The 23,600-nt window shown below is 39.5% G+C and overlaps 1 protein-coding gene across 3 annotated transcripts in view; it reads left to right on the plus strand.

Annotated features, from left to right (window-relative positions):
* APOOL (apolipoprotein O like) overlaps positions 1-23,600 on the plus strand; it is a 74,563-nt gene that overhangs the window by 2,566 nt on the left and 48,397 nt on the right. The window contains exon 1 of one of the 3 annotated variants that reach the window (XM_054251146.2): positions 2,953-3,054. The exons of the other annotated variants lie outside the window; for them this stretch is intronic. Coding sequence (XP_054107121.1) covers positions 3,025-3,054 — 30 coding nt within the window. The 5' untranslated portion in view covers positions 2,953-3,024. Of the gene's footprint in view, positions 1-2,952; positions 3,055-23,600 lie in introns of those variants that run through there. 3 annotated transcript variants of the gene reach the window in all.

Here is a 23,600-nt window from a genome sequence, read left to right on the forward strand (position 1 = left end):
GGGTCACACAGGAGTAAAGTGGTAGAGCTGGATCGGAAATCACATAGTTTGAGTCCTGAACCTGGACTCATAACCATATTTCGTAAGAAAGTGGTAAAATCAAGAGAACAAGTGGAGGAATGAACCTTGGCAAAGAGGAGATACTTTGCTTCAAAGGCCAGAGTTGGTCAAGATAGAAGGTGTTGATACAGAGAGATTTCGAAGAACAGAGGAGGTAGAGGAGCGAGCTCACAGTGGATGTCGGTATCTTCTGGGTAAATCTTAAGGTCATTTGCTGAGAGACGAAAATGTGGCTTTATGAGGTTAAGAATGGGATAGGCTTGGAAAAGGTGCTGTAGGAAATTCGGTAAAGTATCAGTAGACATTGAATAAAATATTAATAATTGCGGAGATGTGAGGCCCTGGTTAGTGTTGGCTCTAGTAGTGACTTTCTGCAGCAGTGCTCACAGCATAGGATGGGAAGAGGAGACAGTGGGAGTGCTCAAGTGCTGTGTGTTGTCAAGGTGAGAATGCTAGAAGATCTAGGAAATTTATCCAAATAGTCATCCATTCGGGAAAAGGAGACAAATGAAGAAGAAGATTGAAGTGATGGACCAGGGTACTAGAAGATTTATGACCATAGTGACAGAGAAGATCTAGTTCAGAAAGACTAGGAGAGTTGAAAGAATATTCTATTTTAATCAGGGAAATTTCAAGCATTTAGGATCTTGGAGGTGAAACAGTTTCTGATCATTGCAAGGTAGGGTAACTGTATTAGAAATGGCTAAGATTTGTGGAGATTGTGGTGCTTGAGAAGCCAGAACTGTACTGATTTCTCCTGTCTTCTGGAATTGAGGAATTCCTGGGGGTCTGGCCTTCATTTAAAAGGATTTAGAGGAATATATAATAATAGTGTCAAATAAAAGCCAAATTTCATTAATGACAGAGGTTGAGAGTGAGTTTGAGGACAGTTTGGGTATTGGCAGATAATTTGTTTATAATAGAATAATGAAAATCAAAATTTGCCTATGATTTATTGAGGACTTATTGTGTATCAGGTACTGTGCTAAGCTGTTGATATGCATTATTTCATTTAATTTTCACTAAAAGTCTTCTAAGGTAGGTAACTTTACCTGTAAGAACTGGAATAGATCAGTAAGGAAATCGAAACTGTAATGAAAGGAGGTTGTACTCAGACAAAAACTTGCAGAATTTATGATTTTAGCTATTAAAAAGTTATAGGTAATGATAAATTCAAGATGTGCCCAGGGAAGAGGTAGTTATATGACCCTCTGGGATTATGGTTTTTTTTCTTTTTCCCCAACTTTATTGAGGTGTAATTGACAAGTAAAATTGTTTTAAGATGTGCAATGTGATAATTTGATATACATATATGTTGTGGAATGATTACCAGAATCAAATTAGTTTATATGTATCACTTCACCATGCTGTATATTATATCCCTTGAATTTACCTATCTTATCATTGAAAGTTTGTGCCCTTTGGCCAACCTCCCAACCTCTCCCCTTTCCCTCACCTTGGCCCCTGTAACCACCATTCTACTGTCTAGTTCAGTGAGTTCAACTTCCTAAGATTCCAGTACAAATAAAGTCATGCAGAGTTTGTCTTTCTCTGTCTGACTTACTTAGCATAATGCCCTTGAGGTTTATCCATGTTGTTGCAAATGACAGGTTTTCTTTCTTTTTTTATGGTTGAATAATAACCCATTGCCTGTGTGTGTGTGTGTGTGTGTGTGTGTGTGTTTTGTGTATGTGTGTGTACCACAATTTCTTCATTCATCTGTTGGCAGACACTTAGGTTGTTTTCATATTTTGGCTGTTGTGAATAATCCTGCAATGAACGTGGAATACAGATATCTTTGCAATTGCTGATTTTATTTGCTTTGGTTATACAACTACTTTGGCTATTCAGAGTATTTTGTGATTCCATACAAATTTTGCAATTGTTTATTTTCCTATGTCTGTGAAATATGCCATTAGAATCGAATCTGTGGATAGCTTTGGGTAGTGTGGCTACTTTAACATTAATTATTCCAATTCATGAACATAGGATATCTTGCATTCATTTGTATCTTCAGTTTTGTTCATCACTCTTTGATAGTTATCAGTATACAGTTCTTTCACCTCTTGGGTTAAGTTTATTTCTGTTTTATTCTTTCTGATGCTATTTTAAATGGGTTTTCTTTCTTTTTTGGGTAGACCATCTTCGATAGTGCATAGAAATCCAACTGCTTTTTGTATGTTGACTTTGTATGCTGCAGTTCCCTTTATTTATTAGTTCTAACAGGGTTTTGGTGGCATATTTAAAATCTTCTATGTATAATATCATGTAATGTGGGAAAAGAGACAATTTTATTTCTTTTTTTCCAATTTGAATGCCTCTTATTTCTTTCACTTGCCTAATTGCTTTGGCTAGGACTTCCAGTGCTATGTTGAATAGAGGTGGCAAGAGTGAGCAACTTTGTCTGGTTCTTGATCTTAGAGGAAAAGCTTTTAGCTTTTCACCTTGGTTATGATATTACTGTGGCCTTATCTCATATGCCCTTTATTATGTTGAGGTACATACCTTGTATAATTAATTTGTTGAGAGTTTTTATCACAAAAGGGTGTTGAATTTTGCCAAATGCTTTTTGTGTATTCATTGAAATGATTGTGTTGTTTTTATCTTTCATTCGGTTAATGTGGTGTATCATGTTTGTTAATTTGCATATGTTGAACCATCCGTGCTTCCCTGGGATAAACCCCACTGATCATGGTGAATGAATCTTTTATTTTTATTTGTTCATTTAATTGTTTTTCCAACTTCTATTTTAGGTTCAGGTGTACATGTGAAGGTTTGTTACACAGGTAAACTCATATCATGGGCATTTGTTGTGCAGATTATTTCATCACTCAGGTAATAAACTCATTACCCAATAGTTATCTTTTCTCCTCCTCTCCTTTCTCCTAGAAGAAAGAAGACCCCAGTGTCTGTGGTTTCCTTTGTGTTTGTAAGTTCTCATCATTTAGCTCCCACTTCAAGAAGATGCCAGTGTCCGTTGTTTCCTTTGTGTTTGTAAGTTCTCATCACTTGCTCCCACTTATAAGTAAAAACATGTGGTATTTGATTTTCTGTTCTTGCATTTACTTGTTAAGGATAACAGCCTACAGCTTCATCCATGTTTGTGCAAAAGACATGATCTCATTCCTTTTTATGGCTGCATACTATTCCGTGGTGTATATGTACCAATTTTTTTTATCCAATCTGTCATTGGTGGGCATTTAGGTTGATTCCATATCTTTGCTGTCGTGAATAGTGCTGTCAAGCTACTCTTCTAAGTAGCTGTACCATTTTGTATTCCGACCAGCAATGAATGAGACTTGCCATTGCTCCACATTCTCCTCAGCACTCACTGTTATCAATGTTTTGGATTTTCACCCTGCTAGTAGGTATGTAGTGGTATCTCATTGTTGGTTTAATTTGTGATTCTCCAATGACATGATGTTAAGCATCTTTTCATGTGATTATTTGCTATCTGTGTATCTTTAATGAAGTATCTGTTCAGATATTTTACACATTTAAACAAAATATTAGTAGTTTTGCAGGAATAGGTGGTTTTAGGTTACATGGATGAGTTCTTTGGTGGTGATTCTGAGATTGGTGCACCTGTCACTTGAGCAGTGTACACTGTCTTCAGTGTGCAGTATTTTGTCCCTTACCCCCTCCCACTGTTCTCCTCAAGTTCCCAAAGTGTATTATATTATTCTTATGCCTTTGCATCCTCATAGCTTAGCCCCCACTTATTAGTGAGAACATATGGTAATTGGTTTTTCAATACCTGAGTTACTACACTTAGAATAATGTTCTCCAGCTTCATCTGGGTTGCTGCAAATGCCATTATTTTGTTCCTTTTTATGGTTGAGTAGTATTCCATGTTGTATATATAGTCCACATTTTTTTTGGTCCATTTATTGGTTTATGGGCATTCGGGCTGGTTATATATTTTCAAAATTGCAAATTGTGCTGCTGTAAACATGCATGTGCAAGTGACATTTTTATATAATAACTTTTTTCCTTTGAGTAAATACCCAGTAGTGAGATTGCTGGATCGAATGGTAGTTCTACTTTTAATTCTTTAAGGAATCTCCATACTGTTTTCCATAGTGGTTGTACTAGCTTACATTCTTACCTGCAGTGTAAATGTGTTCCCTTTTTACCACATCCACACCAACAAGTATTGTTTTTTAATTTTAATTATGGCCATTCTTGCAGGAGTAAGGTGGGATTGCACTGTGGTTTGAATTTCCATTTCCCTGATAATTAGTGATGTTAAGCATTTTTTCATATGTTTGTTGGATATTTGCATATTTGAGAAGTGTCTATTCATGACCTTTGCCTACTTGTTCATGCAAGTTATTTTCTTGCTGATTTGTTTGAGTTCTTTTTAGATTCTGGATATTAGTCCTTTGTCAGATGCATAGTTTGTGAGTATTTTCTCCCACTCTGTCTGTTGTCTGTTTCCTCTGCTAATTATTTCCTTTGCTATGTAGAAGCTTTTTAGTTTAATCAGTTCCCATCTCTTTATTTTTGTTTTTGTTGCATTTGCTTTTGGGTTCTTGGTCATGAACTACTCTTTGCCTAAACCAATGTTTAGAAGAGTTTTTCTGATATTATCTTCTAGAATTTTTATGGTTTTAGGTCTTAGATTTAAGTCCTTGATCCATCTTGAGTTGATTTTTGTATAAGGTGAGAGATGAGGATCCAGTTTCATTCTGTGGCTTGCCAGTTATTCCAGCATAATTTGTTGACTAAAAGGGGTGTGCTTTTCCAACTCTTATGTTTTTGTTTGCTTTGTCTAAAATAAGTTGGCTATAAGTATTTGGCTTTATTTCTTGGTTGTCTACTGTGTTCCATTGGTCTATGTGGCTACTTTTATACCAGTACAATGTTTTGGTAACTGTAGCTTTAGTATAGTTTGAAGTTGGGTAATATGATATCTTCAGAGTTGTTCTTTTTGATTAGTGCTACTTCAGCTATGTGGGCTCTTTTTTGGTTCCTTAAGAATTTCAGGATTGTTTTCTTCTAGTTCTATGAAGCATGTTGATGGTATTTTGATGTGAATTTTATTGAATCTATAGATCGTTTTTGGCAGTATGGTCATTTTCACAAAATTGATTATACCCATCCATGAGCATGGGATATGTGTCCATTTGTTTGTGTTGTCTATAATTTCTTTCAGCAGTGTTTTATAGTTTTCCTACAGAAATCTTCCACCTCCTTGGTTAAGTATATTCCTGAGGTTTTGTTTGCTTGTTTATTTTTTGTTTTTGTTTTGCAGCTGTTGTAAAAGGGATTGAATTATTGATTTGATTCTCAGCTTGGTCGTTGATGTTTAGCAATCCTACTGATTTCTGTGCATTGATTTTGTAACCTGAGACTTAACTAAATTATTTTATCAGGTCTAGGAGCTTTTTGGATAAGTTGTTAGGATTTTCTGGGTATACTATCAGATATGATTGGTGAACAGATATTATTGGTGAATAGCAATGGTTTGACTTCCTCTTTTCCAGTTTGAGTTCCCTTTATTTCTTTCTTTGTCTGACTTCTTTGGCTAGGATTTCCAGTATCCTATTGCGTAGAAGTGGTCAAAGTGACCATCCATGTCTTGTTTCAGTTCTCATTGGGAATACTTTCAATTTGTCCCCCATTTAGTATGATATTGGCTGTGGGTTTGTCATAAATGGCTTTTATTACCTTGAGGTCTGTCCCTTCTATGCCAATTTTAAAGAAGGTTTTTGTTATGAAGGGATCCAGGATTTTTTCAAATGCTTTTGTTACTTCTATTGAGATGATCATATGATTTTTAGTTTTAATTCTGTTTATGTGATGTATCACATTTATTGACTTTTGTATGTTAAACCATCCCTGTATCCCTGGTATGAAACCCACTTGCTCATGATATATTATCTTTTCGATATGCTATTGGGATTCAGTTAGCTAGTATTTTGTTGAGGATTTTTGCATCTATGTTCATCAGGGATATTGGTCTGCAGTTTTATTTCTTTTTGTTATTGTTGTTATGGCCTTTCCTGGTTTTGGTATTTGGGTGATACTGGCTTCATAGAATGATCTAGGGAGGACTCCCTCTTTCTTTATTTTTTGGAGCAGTTTCAGTAGGATTGATACCAGTTCTTTTTTTGAATGTCTGATACAATTTAACTGAATTCATCTGGTCCTAGAATCTGTTTTTATTGACAATTTTTTAATTACTGTTTCAGTCTCACTACTTGCTATTGGTCTGTTCAGTTTCTGTTTCTTTCTGATTTAATCTAGGAGGGTTGCATATTTCCAGAAATTTATCCATCTGTTCTAGATTTTCTAGTTTGTGGGCACAAAGGTGTTCATAGTAGCCTTCAATGATCTTTTGTATTTTTGTGGTATCAGTTGTGATATCTCCCTTATCATTTCTACTTGAGTTGATTTAGATCTTCTCTCTTCTCTTGTTTAATCTTGCTAATGGTCTATCAGTTTTCTTTATCTTTTCAAAGAACCAGATCTTTGTTTTCATTATCTTCTGTATTTTTTTGTTTCAATTTTATTAGTACTGCTCTGATTTTGTTATTTCTTTTCTTCTAGCTTTAGATTTAGTTTGTCCTTGTTTCTCCAGTTCCTAGATGTGTGATATTTGATTGTCAATATTTGGGCTTTTTCAGACTTCTTGATGTAGGCATTTAATGCCATGAATTTTCCTCTTAGCACTGCTTTTTGCAGTATTCCAGAGGTTTTGATAAGTTGTGTTGCTATTATCATTCAGGTCAAAGAAGTTTTCAGTTTCCATCTTGATTTCATTGTTGGCCCAAAGATCATTCAATAGCAGATTATTTTATTTCCATGTATTTGTATAGTTTTGAGGGTTCTCTTTAGAGTTGATTTCAGTTTTATTCCACATTGGTCTTAAAAGATGTTTAATATGATTTTGATTTTCTTAAATTTATTCAGAAGTGTTTTTTGGCCTGTCATGGGGTCTATCTTGGAGAATGTTCCATGACCTGATGAAAAGAATGTATATTCTACAGTTTTGGGGTAGTAAGTTCTATAAATATCTAAGTCCATTTGTTCTAGGATATAGTTTAAGTCCATTGTTTCTTTGTTCTGTCTTGATGACCTGTCTAGTGTGGTCAATGGAGTGTTGAAGTCCCCCACTATTATTGTGTTGCTATCTCATTTCTTAGGTCTAGTAGTAATTGTTTTATGAATTTTAGAGCTCCAGTGTTAAGTACATGTGTGTTTAGGACTATGATATCTTCCTATTGGACTAGTCCTCTTATCACTATATAATACCCTGCTTTTTCTTTTTGAACTGTTGTTATGTTAAAGTGTGTTTTGTCTGATATAAGAATAGCTACTCCTGCTCACTTTTGGTGTTCCTTTGCACAGACTATCTTTTTCCACCCCTTTACCTTAAGTATGCGTGAGTGTTTATGTGTTAAGTGAGTCTCAGCAATTACTTGGTTGGTGGATTTTTATTCATTCCACCATTCTTTATCTACAATCGGCATTAGTATTGAGATGTGAGGTACTGTTCTATTTATCATGCTAGTTGTTGCCTGAATACCTTGGGTTTTTTTATTCTATTATTGTTTTATAGTCCTTGTGAGAGTTATGCTTTTAGGTGGTTGTATTTTGGTGTATTTTGAGGTTTTCCTTCAAGATTTAGAATTAGCATTTCTTGTAGTGTTGGCTTGGTAATTCTCTCAGCACTTTTTTTGTCTGAAAACAACTTTATCTCTCCTTTACTTATGAAGTTTAGGTTTGCTGGAAACAAAATTACTGGCTGACAATTATTTAAGGAAGTTGAAGGTAGGACCCCCAATCCCTTCTGGCTGTAAGGTTTTGGCTAGGAAATTTTCTGTTAGTCTGATAGGTTTTTCTTTATAGTTTATCTGATGTTTTTGTTTCATGGCTCTTAAGATTTTTTTCCTTTGCCTTGAGTTTAGATAACCTGATGACTGTGTGTGTAGGTGATGATCTCTTTGTTATGAATTTCTCAGAAGTTCTTTGAGCTTCTTGTAGTTGGATATCTAGATCTCTAGCAAGATGAGAGAATTTCTTTTCAGTTATTCCTTCAAACAAATTTTCCAAACTTTTAGATTTCTCTTCTTCCTCAGAAACACCAGTTATTCTTAGATTTGCTCATTTAACATAATCCCCCATTTCTTGGAAGCTTTGTTCATTTTTCTGATGGGGTTAATTTGAAAGCCTTGTCTTCAAGCTCTGAAATTCTTTTTTTCTTCTACTTGTTCTAGTCTATTTTTGAAAATTTCTACTGTATTTTGTATTTCACTAAGTGTGTCTTTTTTTTCCAGAAGTTGTGATCGATTTTTCTTTTGGATATCTGTTTCTCTGGAAAATGTTTCATTCATATACTGTATTTTTTTTTATTTATTTAAGGTCTTTTTCACATTTCTGGGGTATCTCCTTGACTAGTTTAATAATAAACCTTCTAAATTCTTTATCTGGCAAATCAGAGATTTCTTCTAGGGTTGGATCCATTGCTGAGGGGCTGGTGTCATTATTTGGGGGTGTTTAGAACCCTGTATTGTCATTACCAGAATTGCTTTTCTGGTTTCTTCTCATTTAGGTAGACTATTTTTTAAAATTGTTCTTGAATCTTTTTTTCTATTGGACTTAAAAAAATTTTTTTTTAATTTCTTTTCTTCCCCTCTTATGGATCAGAGTTTAATATTTATTTACGAGATGGAGTTTTGCTCTTGTTACCCAGGCTGGAGTTCGTGATCTCTGCTCACTGCAAGAGTTTCATTCTTGTTGCCCCGGCTGAATGGCACGATCTCTGCTCACTGCAACCTCCGCCTCCCGGGTTCAAGTTATTCTTCTGCCTCAGCCTCCTGAGTAGCTGGGATTTTAGAGATTGGATTTCACCATGTTGACCAGGCTGGTCTCAAACTCTTGACCTTAGGTGATCCGCCTGCCTTGGCTTCCCAAAGTGCTGGGATTACAGGCCTGAGCCACCATGCCCAGCCCAGAGTTTAACATTTATTTTAGCCTAATTTGATTCTTTGTGCTTGGAGAGGTGACGACTCTGTATGAATCCTTAGCTATAAAGAGAGCTTTTGTGTGCTGACTTTCCCTGATGCTAAACTATAGCTATATTTATAGTAGTTATAGTCGTGGTATATGTGTGAGTTCTCTGTCTCCTATGGAGTTGGAATGGCAGGGATCTCTTGAAGGCTATCTCATTCTCTCAAGGTGTACAATTTATTTATTTACTTAATTTTTTCCATTATTTTATTTACCGAATTGATGATTCAGTCTTCAGGCCAACAGGGGAGGTATCCCTGGATAGTCACCAGTTGTGGCTAAGATAGGGTTGGTGCAAAAGTAATTGTGTTTTTTGCCATTGAAAGTGATAGCAAAAAAACACAATTAATTTTGCACCAACCTAATAAAGCCCAACTGTGAGCCAAGGTCCTAACCTTGATGAGGGTTGCTGGGTGAGCTCTCAGAGAGATCTGCTGAGGTTTTATGAGGGTGAAGAGTGGGAGCTACCTCAGCTCCCCTGCCAGGTCAGCAGGAAAGTTATTCACCTCATAGCCTCACTACTGTCTTTGTGTTTCAGCTACTTGGATCATACAGGCACATCATTTCATGTATAGGAACGTTGATATTCCAAGTAGGGAAGAATTGTTGCTCTGCCTCTCATGCTGGCCTGAACCTGGAATGTGCTCCTCCTCTGGGGATACACTCACCCTGGATTGTTCCAGCAAGGCTGTCTGTACATTCCTTCAGGCTGCATTTCTGTGGGGGAGGCCCCTGCTCTGTCTTCAGCGGAGTGCTGAGGGGAACAAGGTCCCCTTCTCCAAGACCTTTCATGATCACAAGAGGTTCCCTGCCTGTTGGGGTATCGGTGCAGACTTTCCCTACTGTGCCCAGTACTGCAATTGTGTCTCTGCTGTGAGAAACTACCCACCAGCAGAAAGATCTAGAACTCAAGTTCTGCTGTTCAGATTCTTTTATTCCATGGGGTGATCCCGTGACATGGTGCTCTCCTCCTTCTTGGGAGCAGGGTTATTCTGTCAGGAGTTGCTGTAATGGCCTGAGATAATTGGCCTCCAGTCAGGAGGTAAGACATTCAAGATAGCACCAGCTGTGGTGGTAGTGGTGGGATATAAGTAGAAGTGGGATATAAGCTTGTCCTAAGTGAGTCAGGGGAAGTATTCTGTTTTCTCAGGCAGGGCCATAAAGCTCCCAAGAGTTATTGTCTTTTGTGTTTGGTTACCAGGGCAGGTTGGAAAATACCACCAGGTCGGGGCAGGGTTAGATGGATTTGAATTTAAACTTTTATTCCACTGCACAGGGCTTGAATAGGCCACTGTGGGCATGGAGTGAGGGTTGGTTCTCAAGCCAATGGAGTTATATTCCAGAGGGGATTATGGCTACCTCTGCTGTGCAGTATAGTTCTCCATGGATTTGGGGTATATCCAATAATGAAAGGACTCACCCAGCTCCCATGCATTTGGTGAGGCAGATCTTGATTCTGTAGTGCCCTGCTAACAGTTTAGGTCCAGGCAGTCTGTGTACAGAACTCAGACCTGCCCCAGGCCATCAGTTTCCTTGCTGAGAAAGCAAGCATGGCTTTCAGGCCCTTTTCTCTCTCTGTGTGCTCACAATGTCACTAGCTCCTATGCTTGTACCTGCAGCACTTCCTGTTCGCCCCCTAGATTCTGCTCAAGAATGTTTGTGCCAGTCAAAATTATTACAGAATACAGTTAGAAGCTTCTTTCACAGTGTGACCCCTTGCTCATTCTGCTGGCTGTCTTGAGGGCTCCTGTGATATATAGTCAGGTAAGGCTTCCCTGGGTTTGAGCTGGAGACTCTGAGTGCCTACAAGATTCTTCCCCACTGCTGCTGCTATATTTCATGGGGCTCCTGAAATCTGTTCCAGCTCTAAGCAAGGTTAAATCCTTCTCCCGTGATCTGGATTTTGAGATTCCCCAGTGGGAATGTGTGTTTGGAGGCAGATTTTCACTCTCTCTCACTTTGGAAACTCACCTGTCTCATGGAATTTGCAGCTGCTCTCCGCTACCATCAAAGGACCTGTGAATTCTTTTGGTTTCTCTGGTATGTTCCTGCTGTAGTTCTTGGAACAAAAGTTCACAGTGTGAGTCTCCACATACTGTTCTGTCTGTCCAAGTGAGAGATGCATGTTAGCCCTGCTTCATATTTGCCATTTTCCTTCTATCCTTGAATGAGTCTTTTAATGTGCTGTTGAATTTAGTTTGCAAGTATTTTGTTGAGGACTTTAGCATCTATGTTGTATTAGACCATTTATGCATTGCTATAAAGGAATACCTGAGGCTAGCTAATTTGTGAAGAAAAGAGGTTTTATTTTTGACTTATAGCACTGCAGGGTGTACAGGAAGCATGGTGCTGAGATACTTCTTGTGAGGGCCTCAGGAAGCTAACCATCATGCCAGAAGACAATGAGGAGCCAGTATGTCATATGGTGAAAGTGGGAGCAAAAAAGCAAGTGGGGAGGTACCACAAAATTTTAAACAACCAGCTCTTGCAAGAACTCACTCACTATCATGAGGGCAGCACCAAGTTATTTATGAGGGACTGCTCCCATGACCTGGTAACTTCCCACCAGGCCCCACCTTCAAACTTGAGATTATATTTAAACATGAAATTTGGAAGGGACAGTCATTCAAATGTAATTAATCTGATTCAGTTGATAGTGTCTCAAGTTCCTCAGATTTTCTTCACTATTTTTTTTCTTTTTTTTATCTTCTCACTGGATAATTTCATAAGATATGCCTTCAAGTTTGCAGATTGTTTCTTCTATTTGATCATGTCTGCTGTTTGAAGCTCCCTTTTACATTTTTATTTTATTCATTATATTCTTCAGTTAAAAAATTTTTGTTTGGTTCTTTTTGATGATTTCTGGCTCTTTGTTGAGCTTGTTTATTACTTTCCTGAGTTCATTGAGCTGTGTTCTCTTGTATCTCACTGATCTTCCTTGAAATAATTATTTTTAATTCTTTTTCAGATAACATATATCTCCATTTATTTGAGATCACTTACTGCATAGTTACTGTGTTTCTTTAGTGGTATCATATTTCCTTGATGTTTTCATGTTTCTGATAGCCTTATATTTATATGTGTGCAGTCTGTGGTGGCTATAGTGACTAGGGCTGTTGTGTCCTTGGTGGTGCTAGCTGCTGGGTTCCTCCTGCACCCCTTTTCTCTCATGGGGGAATATTCTAGCCAAGGTTATTCCTTTTGGCACTGGCTGTGGCTTGCTGGCATTCACACAACCACAGCTGTGGTGAAACTAGGATTGGGGTGAGGTGCATGCTCAGTGACTGCTATGGTTTGAATGTGGATGTTCCCTTCAAATTTATATGTTGAAAACTAATACCCTATGTGATAATATTAATAAGTAGGGCTTATCTGAAAGATATTAAATAACGAGGGCTCTGCCCTCATAAATGGGATTAGTGCCCCCATAATAGAGATTGAAGGGAATGCACTTATTCCTTCTGCCATGTAAGGGTGTTAGGAGAAGTTACCATCTTTGAAGCACAGAGCAAGCCCCCATTACAGACTGTATCTTCTGTTGCCTTGGTATGTGAGTTTCCAGCCTCCAGAACTGTAAGCAATACATTTCTATAATTTATAAATAATCCAGCTTAAGGCATTTAGTTATAGCAGTCCAAAGAGGCTATGATAGTGATGGCGGTGCCAGTGCCTAGGGAGTAGCAGCAGATCAAAGGATCTGTGGTTAGGTGTACACAGAACTGCTGTAGCATCTGGGGATTGGGGCACAGATGTACTTGCTGGGGTAATGGTGCCAGTGATTACAACATGGTCTTGTGTACATCATCTACAGAGTTCAGGGTGGGTCTCTAGGACATTCCACAATGACTTGACTTAATGGGAAAGGGATATAACAGTAACACAGATCCAGCAATGACAGTACCAAGAAGAGGTCTGGGCTGTGGGTCTGTGATGCAACTGTAGTATGGCCCCAAAAGTAGCTGGTTGTAGCCGCAACTCAGACCCCAGGGAGTGGGATGCACAGCAGTGATAACTGTGACTTAGGCCCCAGAGTATAGAGTCTAGAGCAGTGGCAGCATAACCCCAGTGATGGTTATTCAAAGCCCTGGCTCAAGACCCAGGGGCCAGGGCACAGAGTAGTAGGAATGCATCCTCCGTAACAACATGTGAAAGCCCTGATTCAGGACCTGGGGGTGGGGTACTGAAGAGAGGCAGTGTCAGCAGAATCGGTGATGATATGACTGGTCAAAACCCTGACTCGGAGACAAGCATCAGCAAGATGGCAGAATAGGACTCTCCAGCACTCCTTCCCTTACAGAAACGTCAATTCCAATATCCCTCCATATATGAAATGACCTTTATAAAAGCTGAGGAAACCAAGTGAGAAATTACAGCTCCTGGCTGTAGCACAGAATTATGAAAAGATGCATTGATAAGAGTAGGAGGAACAGTCAGTTTTACATTGCCCATGTCACCCCTCCCCCAACACCAGGCATTGTAGCATGGAGATAAAGATGGCAATGGACACCAGACTTTGCCTTGGACACCAGCAACAGGCTTGTATCAGTAAAACACAGTGCAGGGTAGGCCCCCACATTCCCAGACTCCAGGTCAGTACCTATGGGCTAAGCCTCCAAGCCCACCTGTTCCAGCACCAGGCTGCATCCCATAGTCCTAGGCTTCAGACTTATGTAGCATACTTGATCTCCAGGCTGCCTTGCTATCAGGACAACCTCAGGATCCTCAGGTTCTGGACTGTCCTCAATGTTAAGCTGACCTCAGTGGTCCTAAGCTCTCAGCTACCCGCAGCACCAGATTGGCTCTTGCAGCCTTAGTCATCAGGCTGGCATGTGTGGATACAGGTTCCAGGTCTGCTCACTACCAGGCTAGCCCCTTCACCCCAGGTTCAAGTTAATACCTGCAGATACCACCTGAAAGCCCACCCTGTTATCTGGCAGGATCCTCTAGCCCCAGGCCCTAGGCCTCCCTAGTGCTAGGCCACCACCAGCAGCTCCAGGCTCTAGACTATCCCCAGCCCCAGACAGGTCCTTGGAGCTTCAGGCTCCAGAGCCACCCCAGGGCAAGGCCACCCCTAGTGACACTGGGATCAGGATTGTCCCCAGGAGTTGGCCAGTTCTCATGGCTGTAGGCTTGAGGACCACTCCTGTGCTGTATTAGCACCCATAGCCTCTGACACTAGGCAGGAACTCAGAGACATAGGCTCTAGTCCTGTACAGTGTTAGGACAGTTCCCGTGGTCCCATGCTCCACCAGACCCAGGGTTTAGGACTGTTCCAGTAGACACGACTACTGGATTGGCCTCCGTGGACCCAGGCTCATGGACCACTCATGTATACCCAGGACCCAGGCTGGCCCCAGAACCTGGGCTAGTCCTTGAAGACTTAGCCTCTAGACAAGCATGTGTATACTCAGCCTCTAGCCAGTACCAGCAGACACAGACTCCAGGTCTCTCTCTACAGCCCCAGGATCCTGGCCATTTCCAGTGGCTCCAGGTACCAGGCCAGTGCTGTAATCCTGGACTTCAGACCAGCTCCTATAATACCAATGCTGTAGAGAAACCAGAGTTCAGGTCTGCTCCAGCAGACCCAGGGTCCTTTCTCAACCCAGTACTGAGACAGACCCTATAGACTGAGATGCTGAGACAACCCTGACCTAGGTTCCAGGCCCATCTCAGTGGTCCCAGGTGCCAAGCCTCTCTCACCACCAGGCCAGTTCCTGTGGATTCAGGCTCCAGATCCCAAATATAAAACCTAATGTACATGTCAGGAAGCTAGGAAAAAAAACTAAGCCCAAAGTTAGCAGAAAGAAGGAAATAATAAAGATTAGTGCATAAATAAGTGATGTAGAAACCAGAAAAAAAAGTAAAAGATCAGTGCAACTAAGAGTTGGTTTTTGTGAAAAGATAAAATTGATAAACCTTTAGCTAGACTCAGTTCTAAAAAGGAGAGAAGACAAATCGGAAATGAAAGAGGAGGCATTACAAATGATACCACAGAAATACTAAAAATCATGAGACTACTGTGAACAATTATATGCCAATAAACTGGATAATCTAGAAAAAAATTGATAAATTCCTAGACACAACTTAACAAGACTTAATTACAAAGAAATAGAAAATCTGAATAAAGCACTAATGAGTAAGGAGATTGAATCACTAGTAACAAAAAGTCTCCTATCAAATAAAAGCCTAGGACATGATGGCTTCATTGCTGAATTCTACGAAACATTTAATGGAGGAGTAATACCAGTCCTTCTCAAACTCTTTTCAAAAACTGAACAAGCAAATACTTTCAAGTGCATTTTACAGGGCCAGCATTACCATTATACAAAAGCCAGACAAGGACACCACAAGGAAAGAAAATTACAGGTCAATATTCCTGATGAACTTAGATGCAAAAGTCTTCGACAAAATACTAGCACACTGAACTCAATAGCACATTAAAATAATCATTTACCCTGATCTGTGGGATTTATCCAAGGGCTGGAAGAATGGTTCAAAATATGCAGATCAATAAATATAACATAAGACATAAGCAAAAGGAAGGACAAAAGCCATATGATCATCTCAATAGATGCAGAAAAGGCATTTGACGAACGTCAACATCCTTTTATGATAAAAACTTCAAGAAATTAGTTATACAAGAAATGTACCTAAACATGGTAATGGCCATATATGAGAATCTGATATTTAACATCATATTCAATGGTGAAAAGCTCAAAGCTTCTCTTCTAAGACCAAGCACAAGACAAGAATGCCCACTCTTAACATTTCTATTTAACATAGTACCAGAAGTCCTACCCACAGCAATTAGGCAAGAGAGAAATAAAAGGTATCTCAGTTGAGAAGGAAGACATTTAATTGTCCTTATGCTATAATCTGGATGTTTCTTCCCCGAAACCATATATTAAAATTTATTTCCCAATGTTGGCGGTGGGTCCTCATGGTAGATATTTGGGTCACTGGGTCAGATGGCCCATGATTGGTTTGGTGCGGTCCTTATTATAATGAGTGAGTTCTCACTCCATTAGTTCCTGCAATAGCTAGTGGTTACAAAGAGCCTGGCACCTCCGTTCTCTCTCTTGCTTCCTCTCTTGCCATTTATCTAGCCTTCCAGTCAGCTGAATTGTGAGCCAAATAAACCATTTTTCTTTATAAATTACCCAGTCTCAGATATTCCTTCATAACAACACCAAAGGACTAAGACCCTGTTTGAAAACAACATGATCTTATGTACAGAAAACCCTAAAGACTATGCAAAAATCTTTTAAAAGTAATAAATGAATTTAGTAAAGTTGCAGAATACAAAATCAGTGTTTCTATATACTAAGAGTGAACTACCCAGAAATAAATCAAGAAAATTATTTCATTTAAAATAGCTACTATAAAAAATATTTGGAAATAAATTTAGCCAAGTAAGTGAAAGATCGGTCCACTGAAAACTTTAGAACACTGATGAAATGGAAGAAAGAAACAAATTGAAAGCTATCCCATGTTTATGAAATTGAGATAACTCATATTATTAAAATGTCCATACTACCCAAAACAATCTACATATTCAGTACAATCCTTATCAAAAATTCAGTGACACTTTCCCCAGAAATAAAAACAATCCTGAAATCCTTATGGAACTAGAAGAGATTCCAAACAGCCAGGATAATATTGGCAAAAAGAAGAAAGACAGAGTCATCACATTACTTGATTTGAAAATCTATTCCAACACAATAGTAATAAAAAAGCTTGGCATTGGCATAAATATATACACACAGATGAAGGGAACAGTGGAGTCCAGAAGTAAATCCACATATTTATGGTCAATTGATTTTTGACCATAAATCTTGGCAAAGGTGAAAATAACATATATTGGGGAAAAGATACCCTCTTCAATAGATGGTACTGGGAAAACTGGATATATATAGGCAGAAAAATGAAACAAGCCTCCTATTTCTCACCATATATAAGAATCAACTTGAAATTGATTAAATACTTGAAATTTTAAGACTTGAAACTGTAAGACCTGAAACTATAAAACTACTGGAAGAAAACATAGGGGTAACACTTTAGGACATTGGTCTAGGCAAAGATTTTAATGGGTAAGACTTCAAAAGCACAGGTGACAAATACAGAAATAGACAAATAGGTCTATATCAAACTACAAAGCTTCTGTAGAGAAATGATCAAGTGGAGAGACAATCTTTTGAATTGGAGAAAATATCTGTAAACTATTCACCTGACAAGGGACCAATATCCAGACTGTAGGAGCTAAACAAAATACTGTTACTACTGCTAGTACTATTACTACTACTAATCTCATTAAAGAATGGGCAAAGAAAAAGGGAGCAGAGCAAGATGGCAGAATAGAAGGCTTTGCCAATCATCCCCCTTGCAAAGACACCAATTTAACAGCTATCTACACCAAAAAAGCATCTTCATAACAATGAGAAATCAGCTGAGCACTAACAGTACCTGATTTTAAGTTCATATCACTGAATAAGGCACTGAAGAGGTAGGACAAACAATCTTCAATTACTGACACCACCTGCCCCCATCCCTCTGCAGCAGTGGCATGGTATGGAGAGTGTTTCTGTGCTCTAAGGAGACAGAGATGGCAGCAATTGGGAGGCATTGAGCTCACTGTTGCCCTACTATCACAGAAAGCAAAATGAGACAAAATTCAGCTAACACCCACTCATGGGGGGAACATTTGAAACAACCCTAGCCAGAGGGGAATAACTAATCCCAGCCATCCAAACTTGAGTTCCCATAAGGCATGTCACCACAAGCTAAAGTATTCTGGAGCCTTACATAATTTTGAAAGGCAGTCTGGGCCATGATGACTGCAACTACTAGACATGTCCTAGTGCTGAACTGGGCCCAGAGACAGTGGATTTCTTGAGGGGTGGGGGGCATGTAATATACTGAGATACCAGCTGGGGTGGCAGAAGGAGTGCTGGCATCACCTTTCCCCTAAACACAAGCTGTATCGTTTATGGCTCAAAAAAAAAAAAGACCCCTTCCTTCTACTTGAGGAGAGGAGAGGGAAGATTGGGGAGGACTTAGTCTTGCTTCTTGAATACCATCTCAGCCACAGCCGAACAGGGTACTTGTCAAAGTCATGAGGTCTCCTTTCCATAAACTCCTGGATGACATTTCTAGACATACCCTGATCCCAAAAGGAACACACTACCTTGAAGGAAAGGACCCAGTCCTCACAGTATTCATTACCTGCTACCTAAACAGCCCATGGGCCCTAAATAGCAATACCTACACTGATAATTGGGTGAGATGCTGAAATTTGCTGACCTCAGGTGAGACTCAGCACATTCCCAACTGTGGTGGCTATACGGCAAGCTCCTGCCTGAGAAACGTGGATGGAAATTTAAATGGAACTTTGTCTTGTACCTTTTTGGCCAGAGGGGGATGAAGCACCAAGCAGGTACTTGGGGTGCCTAATTCCAGGACTTGGTCTTGGATGTTATTTTTTAATCTACTTTGGGCCAGAGGGGAGCCAGCTGTCCTGAAGGGAAAGTCCTAGGTTAGACAGCATTCACCACAGGCTGCTGGAAGAGACTTTGGGCCTTACGGGAATACTGGTAGTAGTCAGACAATACTTTCCATGGGCATCAGGTGGCAGTGGCCGTGGGGAGAGACTTCTCTCATTTTGGAAAGGGGTGGGAAGGGTTGGAAGGACTGTGTCTTGCACTTTGAGTGCCAGCTCAGCTGCAGTGCAATAGAACACTAGGTAGACTTCTAATGTTATTGACTCTAGTCCCTGGCTCTGGATGGCACCTCTGGACAAACCTGGGGCCTGAAGGAACTCACCACCCTGAAGGGAAGGACACAGGCCTGACTGGCTTTGCTACCTGCTGATTGTGGAGCCCTAGGGCCTTGAGTGAACATAGGCCATAGTCAGGGATTGGTTGCAGCAGGCCTTCAGCAAGACCCAGTGCTGTGCCAGCTTCAGGTCTAACCTCACACACACATAATGGTGGTGGCCACAGGGACACTTGTGTCACTCCGCCCCCAGCTCTATGTGGCTCAGAGCAGAGAAAGGGACTCCATTTGTTTTGGAAAAAGTCAGGGAAGAAAACAAGGGTCTCTGCCTGGTAATGCAGATAATTCTTCTGGGTCTTTTCTAAGACCATCAAGGTGGTACCTCTATGAGGCTGCAAGAGCCATAGTGTTACTGGCCTTAGGTGCCCCCAAAGCAGGTGCAACATAGATCACAACACCCACATCCTTTCAAGTATCTAGAAAACCTTCTCAAGAAGGATGAATGTTAACAAGCCCAGACAATGAAGACTACGATAAACAATGAAGAACATCTAGAAGCATCCCCACCATCCAGTAAATAATTACCTCACCAAATGAACTAAATAACAAACCAGGGACCAATCCTGGAAAAATAGAGATATATGACCTCTCAGATAAACAATTGAAAATCACTGTTTTAAGGAAACTCAAAGACATTCAAGGTAACTCAGAGAACAAATTCAGAATTGTCAGATAAATTTAACAAAGAGATTGAAATAATTTAAAAAATCAAACAAATTCTGGAGCAGAAAATTGCAACTGGCATGCTAAAGAATGGGTCAGCGTCTTAGAATTTATCAAACAGAAGATAGAATCATTGAGCTTGAAGACAGGGTATTTGAAAACAGAGGAGACAAAAGAAAGAAAAATGAAACATGCCTAAGGACCTGGAATATAGTATCAAAGGGCAAATCTAAGAGTTTTTGACATTAAAAAAGAGGTAGAGAAAGACATAGGATAGAAAGTTTATTTAAAGGAATAATAACAGTAAACTTACCAAACCTAGAGTAAGGTATCTGTATCCAAGTACAAGAAGGTTATAGAATTCCAAGCAGATTTAACCCAAAGAAGGCTTCCTCAAGTTATTTAATTATGAAACTCCCAAAGATCAAGAATAAAAAAAGCATCCTAAAGGCAGCAGGAGAAAATAAGTCACATACAGTAGAGCTTCATTAAATCTTACCAGCAGAGAGTGACATGACGTCCTTGAAGTGCTGAAGGAAAAAACAAAACAAACAAAACTTTTACCCTAGAATAGTATACCAAGCAAAAATACCCTTCAAGCATGGAGAAATACTTTCCCAGAGAAACAAAAGCTGAGGGATTTCATCAACAGCAGACCTGTCCTACAAGAAATGCTAAACAAAGTGCCTCAGTTAGAAAGAAAATGATGCTAATGAACAATAAGAAATCATCTGAAGGTATAAAACTTACTGGTAATAGTAAGTACACAGAAAACAGAATAACACTGTCACTGTGGTGTATAAAGTACTCTTATTCTAATTAGAAAGACTAAATGAACTAATCAAAAGTAATAACTACAAGTTTTGAAGACTTAGATAATACAATAAGATAGAAATAGAAATAACAAAGTTAAGGTGTGGGATAATGAAGTTAAGGCATAGAATGTTTACTGATTTAATTTTTGCTTGTCTGTTTATTGATGCAAACTGTGTTAAGTTGTTATCTGCTTAAAATAATGGGTTATAAGATAGCATTTGTAAGCCTCATGGTAACCTTAGCCAAAAAAAACATATACAATGAATACACAAAAATAAAACGTAAGAAGGTAAATGATCCCACTAGAGAAAATCATTTTTACTTAAAAGAAGACAGGAAGGAAAGAAGACCATAAAGCAACCAGAAAACAAAATTTCAGGAGTAAGTTCTTATTTGTCAATAATAACATTGAATGTAAATGGACTATACTCTCCAATCAAAAGTAATGCATTTGCTGATTGGATTAAAAACAAAAAACAACACCGAGTGATCTGTTGCCTACCAGAAACACACATCACCTATAAAGACATACATAGACTGAAAATAAAAGAATGGAAAAAGTTATTCCAAGCCAATGGAAACCAAAAGAGAGTAGGAGTAACTATACTTATACCACACAAAATAGCTTTCAAAACAAAAATATAAGAAGAGAATATCACTGCATCCATCTGGATTTTCTCGTAGACAATTTCTATTGCCCATTTTAAAAAAATTTTGTATGAGTTAAAACTTCCTGTTTATTTGCACGTTTTATATTTTTGTGTTGTAAATGAGATATATTCTACCAACTCTGGTTTCCGACAACACCCTTCATCCCACCCCAGGCTTCTTCTTGTTGTTTCTTCACTTATTTGTTTTGTGACTTTCTTGGACTTACTCTGTGATGTCTATTTGTACCATGATATGAAGTCTCAGATATCCCTTCCTAGATACTTTTTTTTCTGTTTTGATATTTAGTCCTAGATTTCTAGGGATTGACTCTGTGTCAGCATGCTTAGTGATCAGTCAGTGGTCAGAGGTTGTCATTAAGCATTTTAAACCAGCAAGGTTTTTACCCTTTACTGTTGATTCTGTATGTGGCTTGGAGACTGCTTTCACAGTTCAAGGAGCTTAAGGTTGCTTCATATTCAGCCAAAGACTAGATAATTGTTATTTTTCTCTTCAGGCATTCATCGGAGTATGCAGCCTTGGGCATGTGCCTAGTATTCTTGGGCATGTGCATAGTCATAAACTAGTGATGACTGGTTTTTGTGGAGTTCTCTTTGTCTTTTTTTCTGATCTCCCCAATAATGGCTCTTGGCTCTATTTGTATTATACCAAACTCTCAGTCTCCACTGGTTGCTGTTAGTTCTGTTGTTTTTTTATAACAGTCTGGAGCATAAATTGCCCTGCACTTTGATCCAGATAAAGTCTAATTTCTTGGCAATGTTAGGGTGTTGCCAGTTTTCAGTCTTGATCCAATTCTCCCCTGGGAAGAACCCTTGCCAAATCTAACTGAAATACACTTTTGCACCATAAATTTGGGGGATATGCAATATTCCGCTTGGATGTTTTGACTATTAGACCAGCTCTTCAGTTACGCAGAGCTATGAGGGAGTAGGAGATTGGACTTTTCACCAGCAGCTGTCCTTTTTCAGTCCTCTCTATGGGGCAGAAGCTTTGGTTGAGAAAGCATATCTCCCAGTTTTCACCATCTGCCAAATCCATCTGGAATATCTCTTTTAGCTAAGGGAACTGGGAAAGATGGGAGTTGCCACTCTGCTGGAGAGCTCTTTGGAATAGCTCTTTCAGAACAGAGCTCTGAATGGGTATGGGTACAAGCCATTGTTGTAAACTGGACTGTGTTAGGCCATTTGTGCATTGATATAAAGAAATATCTGAGACTGGGTAATTTATAAGCAAAAGAGGTTTAATTGGCTCATGATTCTTTAGGCTTTACAGGATGCATAACAGCATCTGCTTCTGGAGAGGCCTCATGAAGCCTCCAATCATGGCAGACTACAAAAGCGAGAGGAGGCATCTCCCATGACAAGAGCTAGAGCAAGAGAGAAAGACAGAGAGTATGTGGGGAGGGGAGGTTCCACACAGTTTTAAATGTCCAGGTCCTGCAACAGCTCACTCACTGTCATGAAGACAACACCAAGTCATGAGGGATCTGCCCCCATAATGCAGACAACTCCCACTAGGTCTCACATTCGGCATTGGGGATTACAATTCAATGTGAGATTTGGGCAGGGACAAATATGCAAATTATGTCATTTCACCTCTGCTCCCTCCTAAATTTTATATCCTTCCCACATTGCAAAATACAATCATACCTTCCCAACAGTCCCCAAAAGTCTTAATTCCTCCAGTGTTAACTCAAAATTGCAAAGTCCAAAGTCTCATCTGAGACAAGGCAAGTCCTTTCCACCTATGAGCCTGTCAAATTAAAAAACAAGTGATTTACTTCTAAGATACTATGTGGACATAGGCATTAGGTAAACATTCTCATTCCAAAAGGGAGAAATCAGCTAAAAGAGATGGGCTACAGGCCCCATGCACGTTCCAAACCCAGCAGGGCAGTCATTAAATCTTAAAGCTCCAAAATAATATCCTTTGACTTTATATTCCATATCTAGGGCACACTACTGCAAAGGGTGGGCTACCAACGCCTTGGGCAGCTCTGCCCCTGTGCCTTTGCAGGATTCATCCCCCAGGTCTGCTCTTATGGATTGGATTTGAATGGCTGTAGCTTTTCTAGGTGCAGAGTACAAGCTGCTGGTGGATCTACCATTCTGTGGTCCAGAGGTTGGTGTTCCTTTTCTCCCAGCTCCACTAGGCAGTGCTCTATTGGAGACTCTGTGTGGGGGTTCCAGCTCTTAGCACTACCACAGTAGAAGTTCTCTGAGGGCTTCACCCCTGCAGTAGGCTTCTGCCTCAGTACCGAGGCTTTCTCATACATCGTCTGAAATCAAAGAAGGGGCTGCCTAGTGTTCATCACTCTTGCATTCTGCATATCTACAGGCTGAACACTATATGGAAGCCACCAAGGCTTATGTCTTGCATTCTCCAAAGTGGTAGCCTGAACTCTACCTGGACCCCTTTGGGCCATGGCTGGAGCTAGAGTGGCTGGGATATGGGAAATAGTTTTCTGAGGCTGTGCAGGGCTGTAGAGCCCTGGGCCTGGCCTACAAAACCCTTCTGTCCTCCTATATCCCTGGGCCTGTGAT

Source organism: Callithrix jacchus, chromosome X (assembly GCF_049354715.1).
Source record: "Callithrix jacchus isolate 240 chromosome X, calJac240_pri, whole genome shotgun sequence".
Taxonomy (NCBI): domain Eukaryota; kingdom Metazoa; phylum Chordata; class Mammalia; order Primates; family Cebidae; genus Callithrix; species Callithrix jacchus.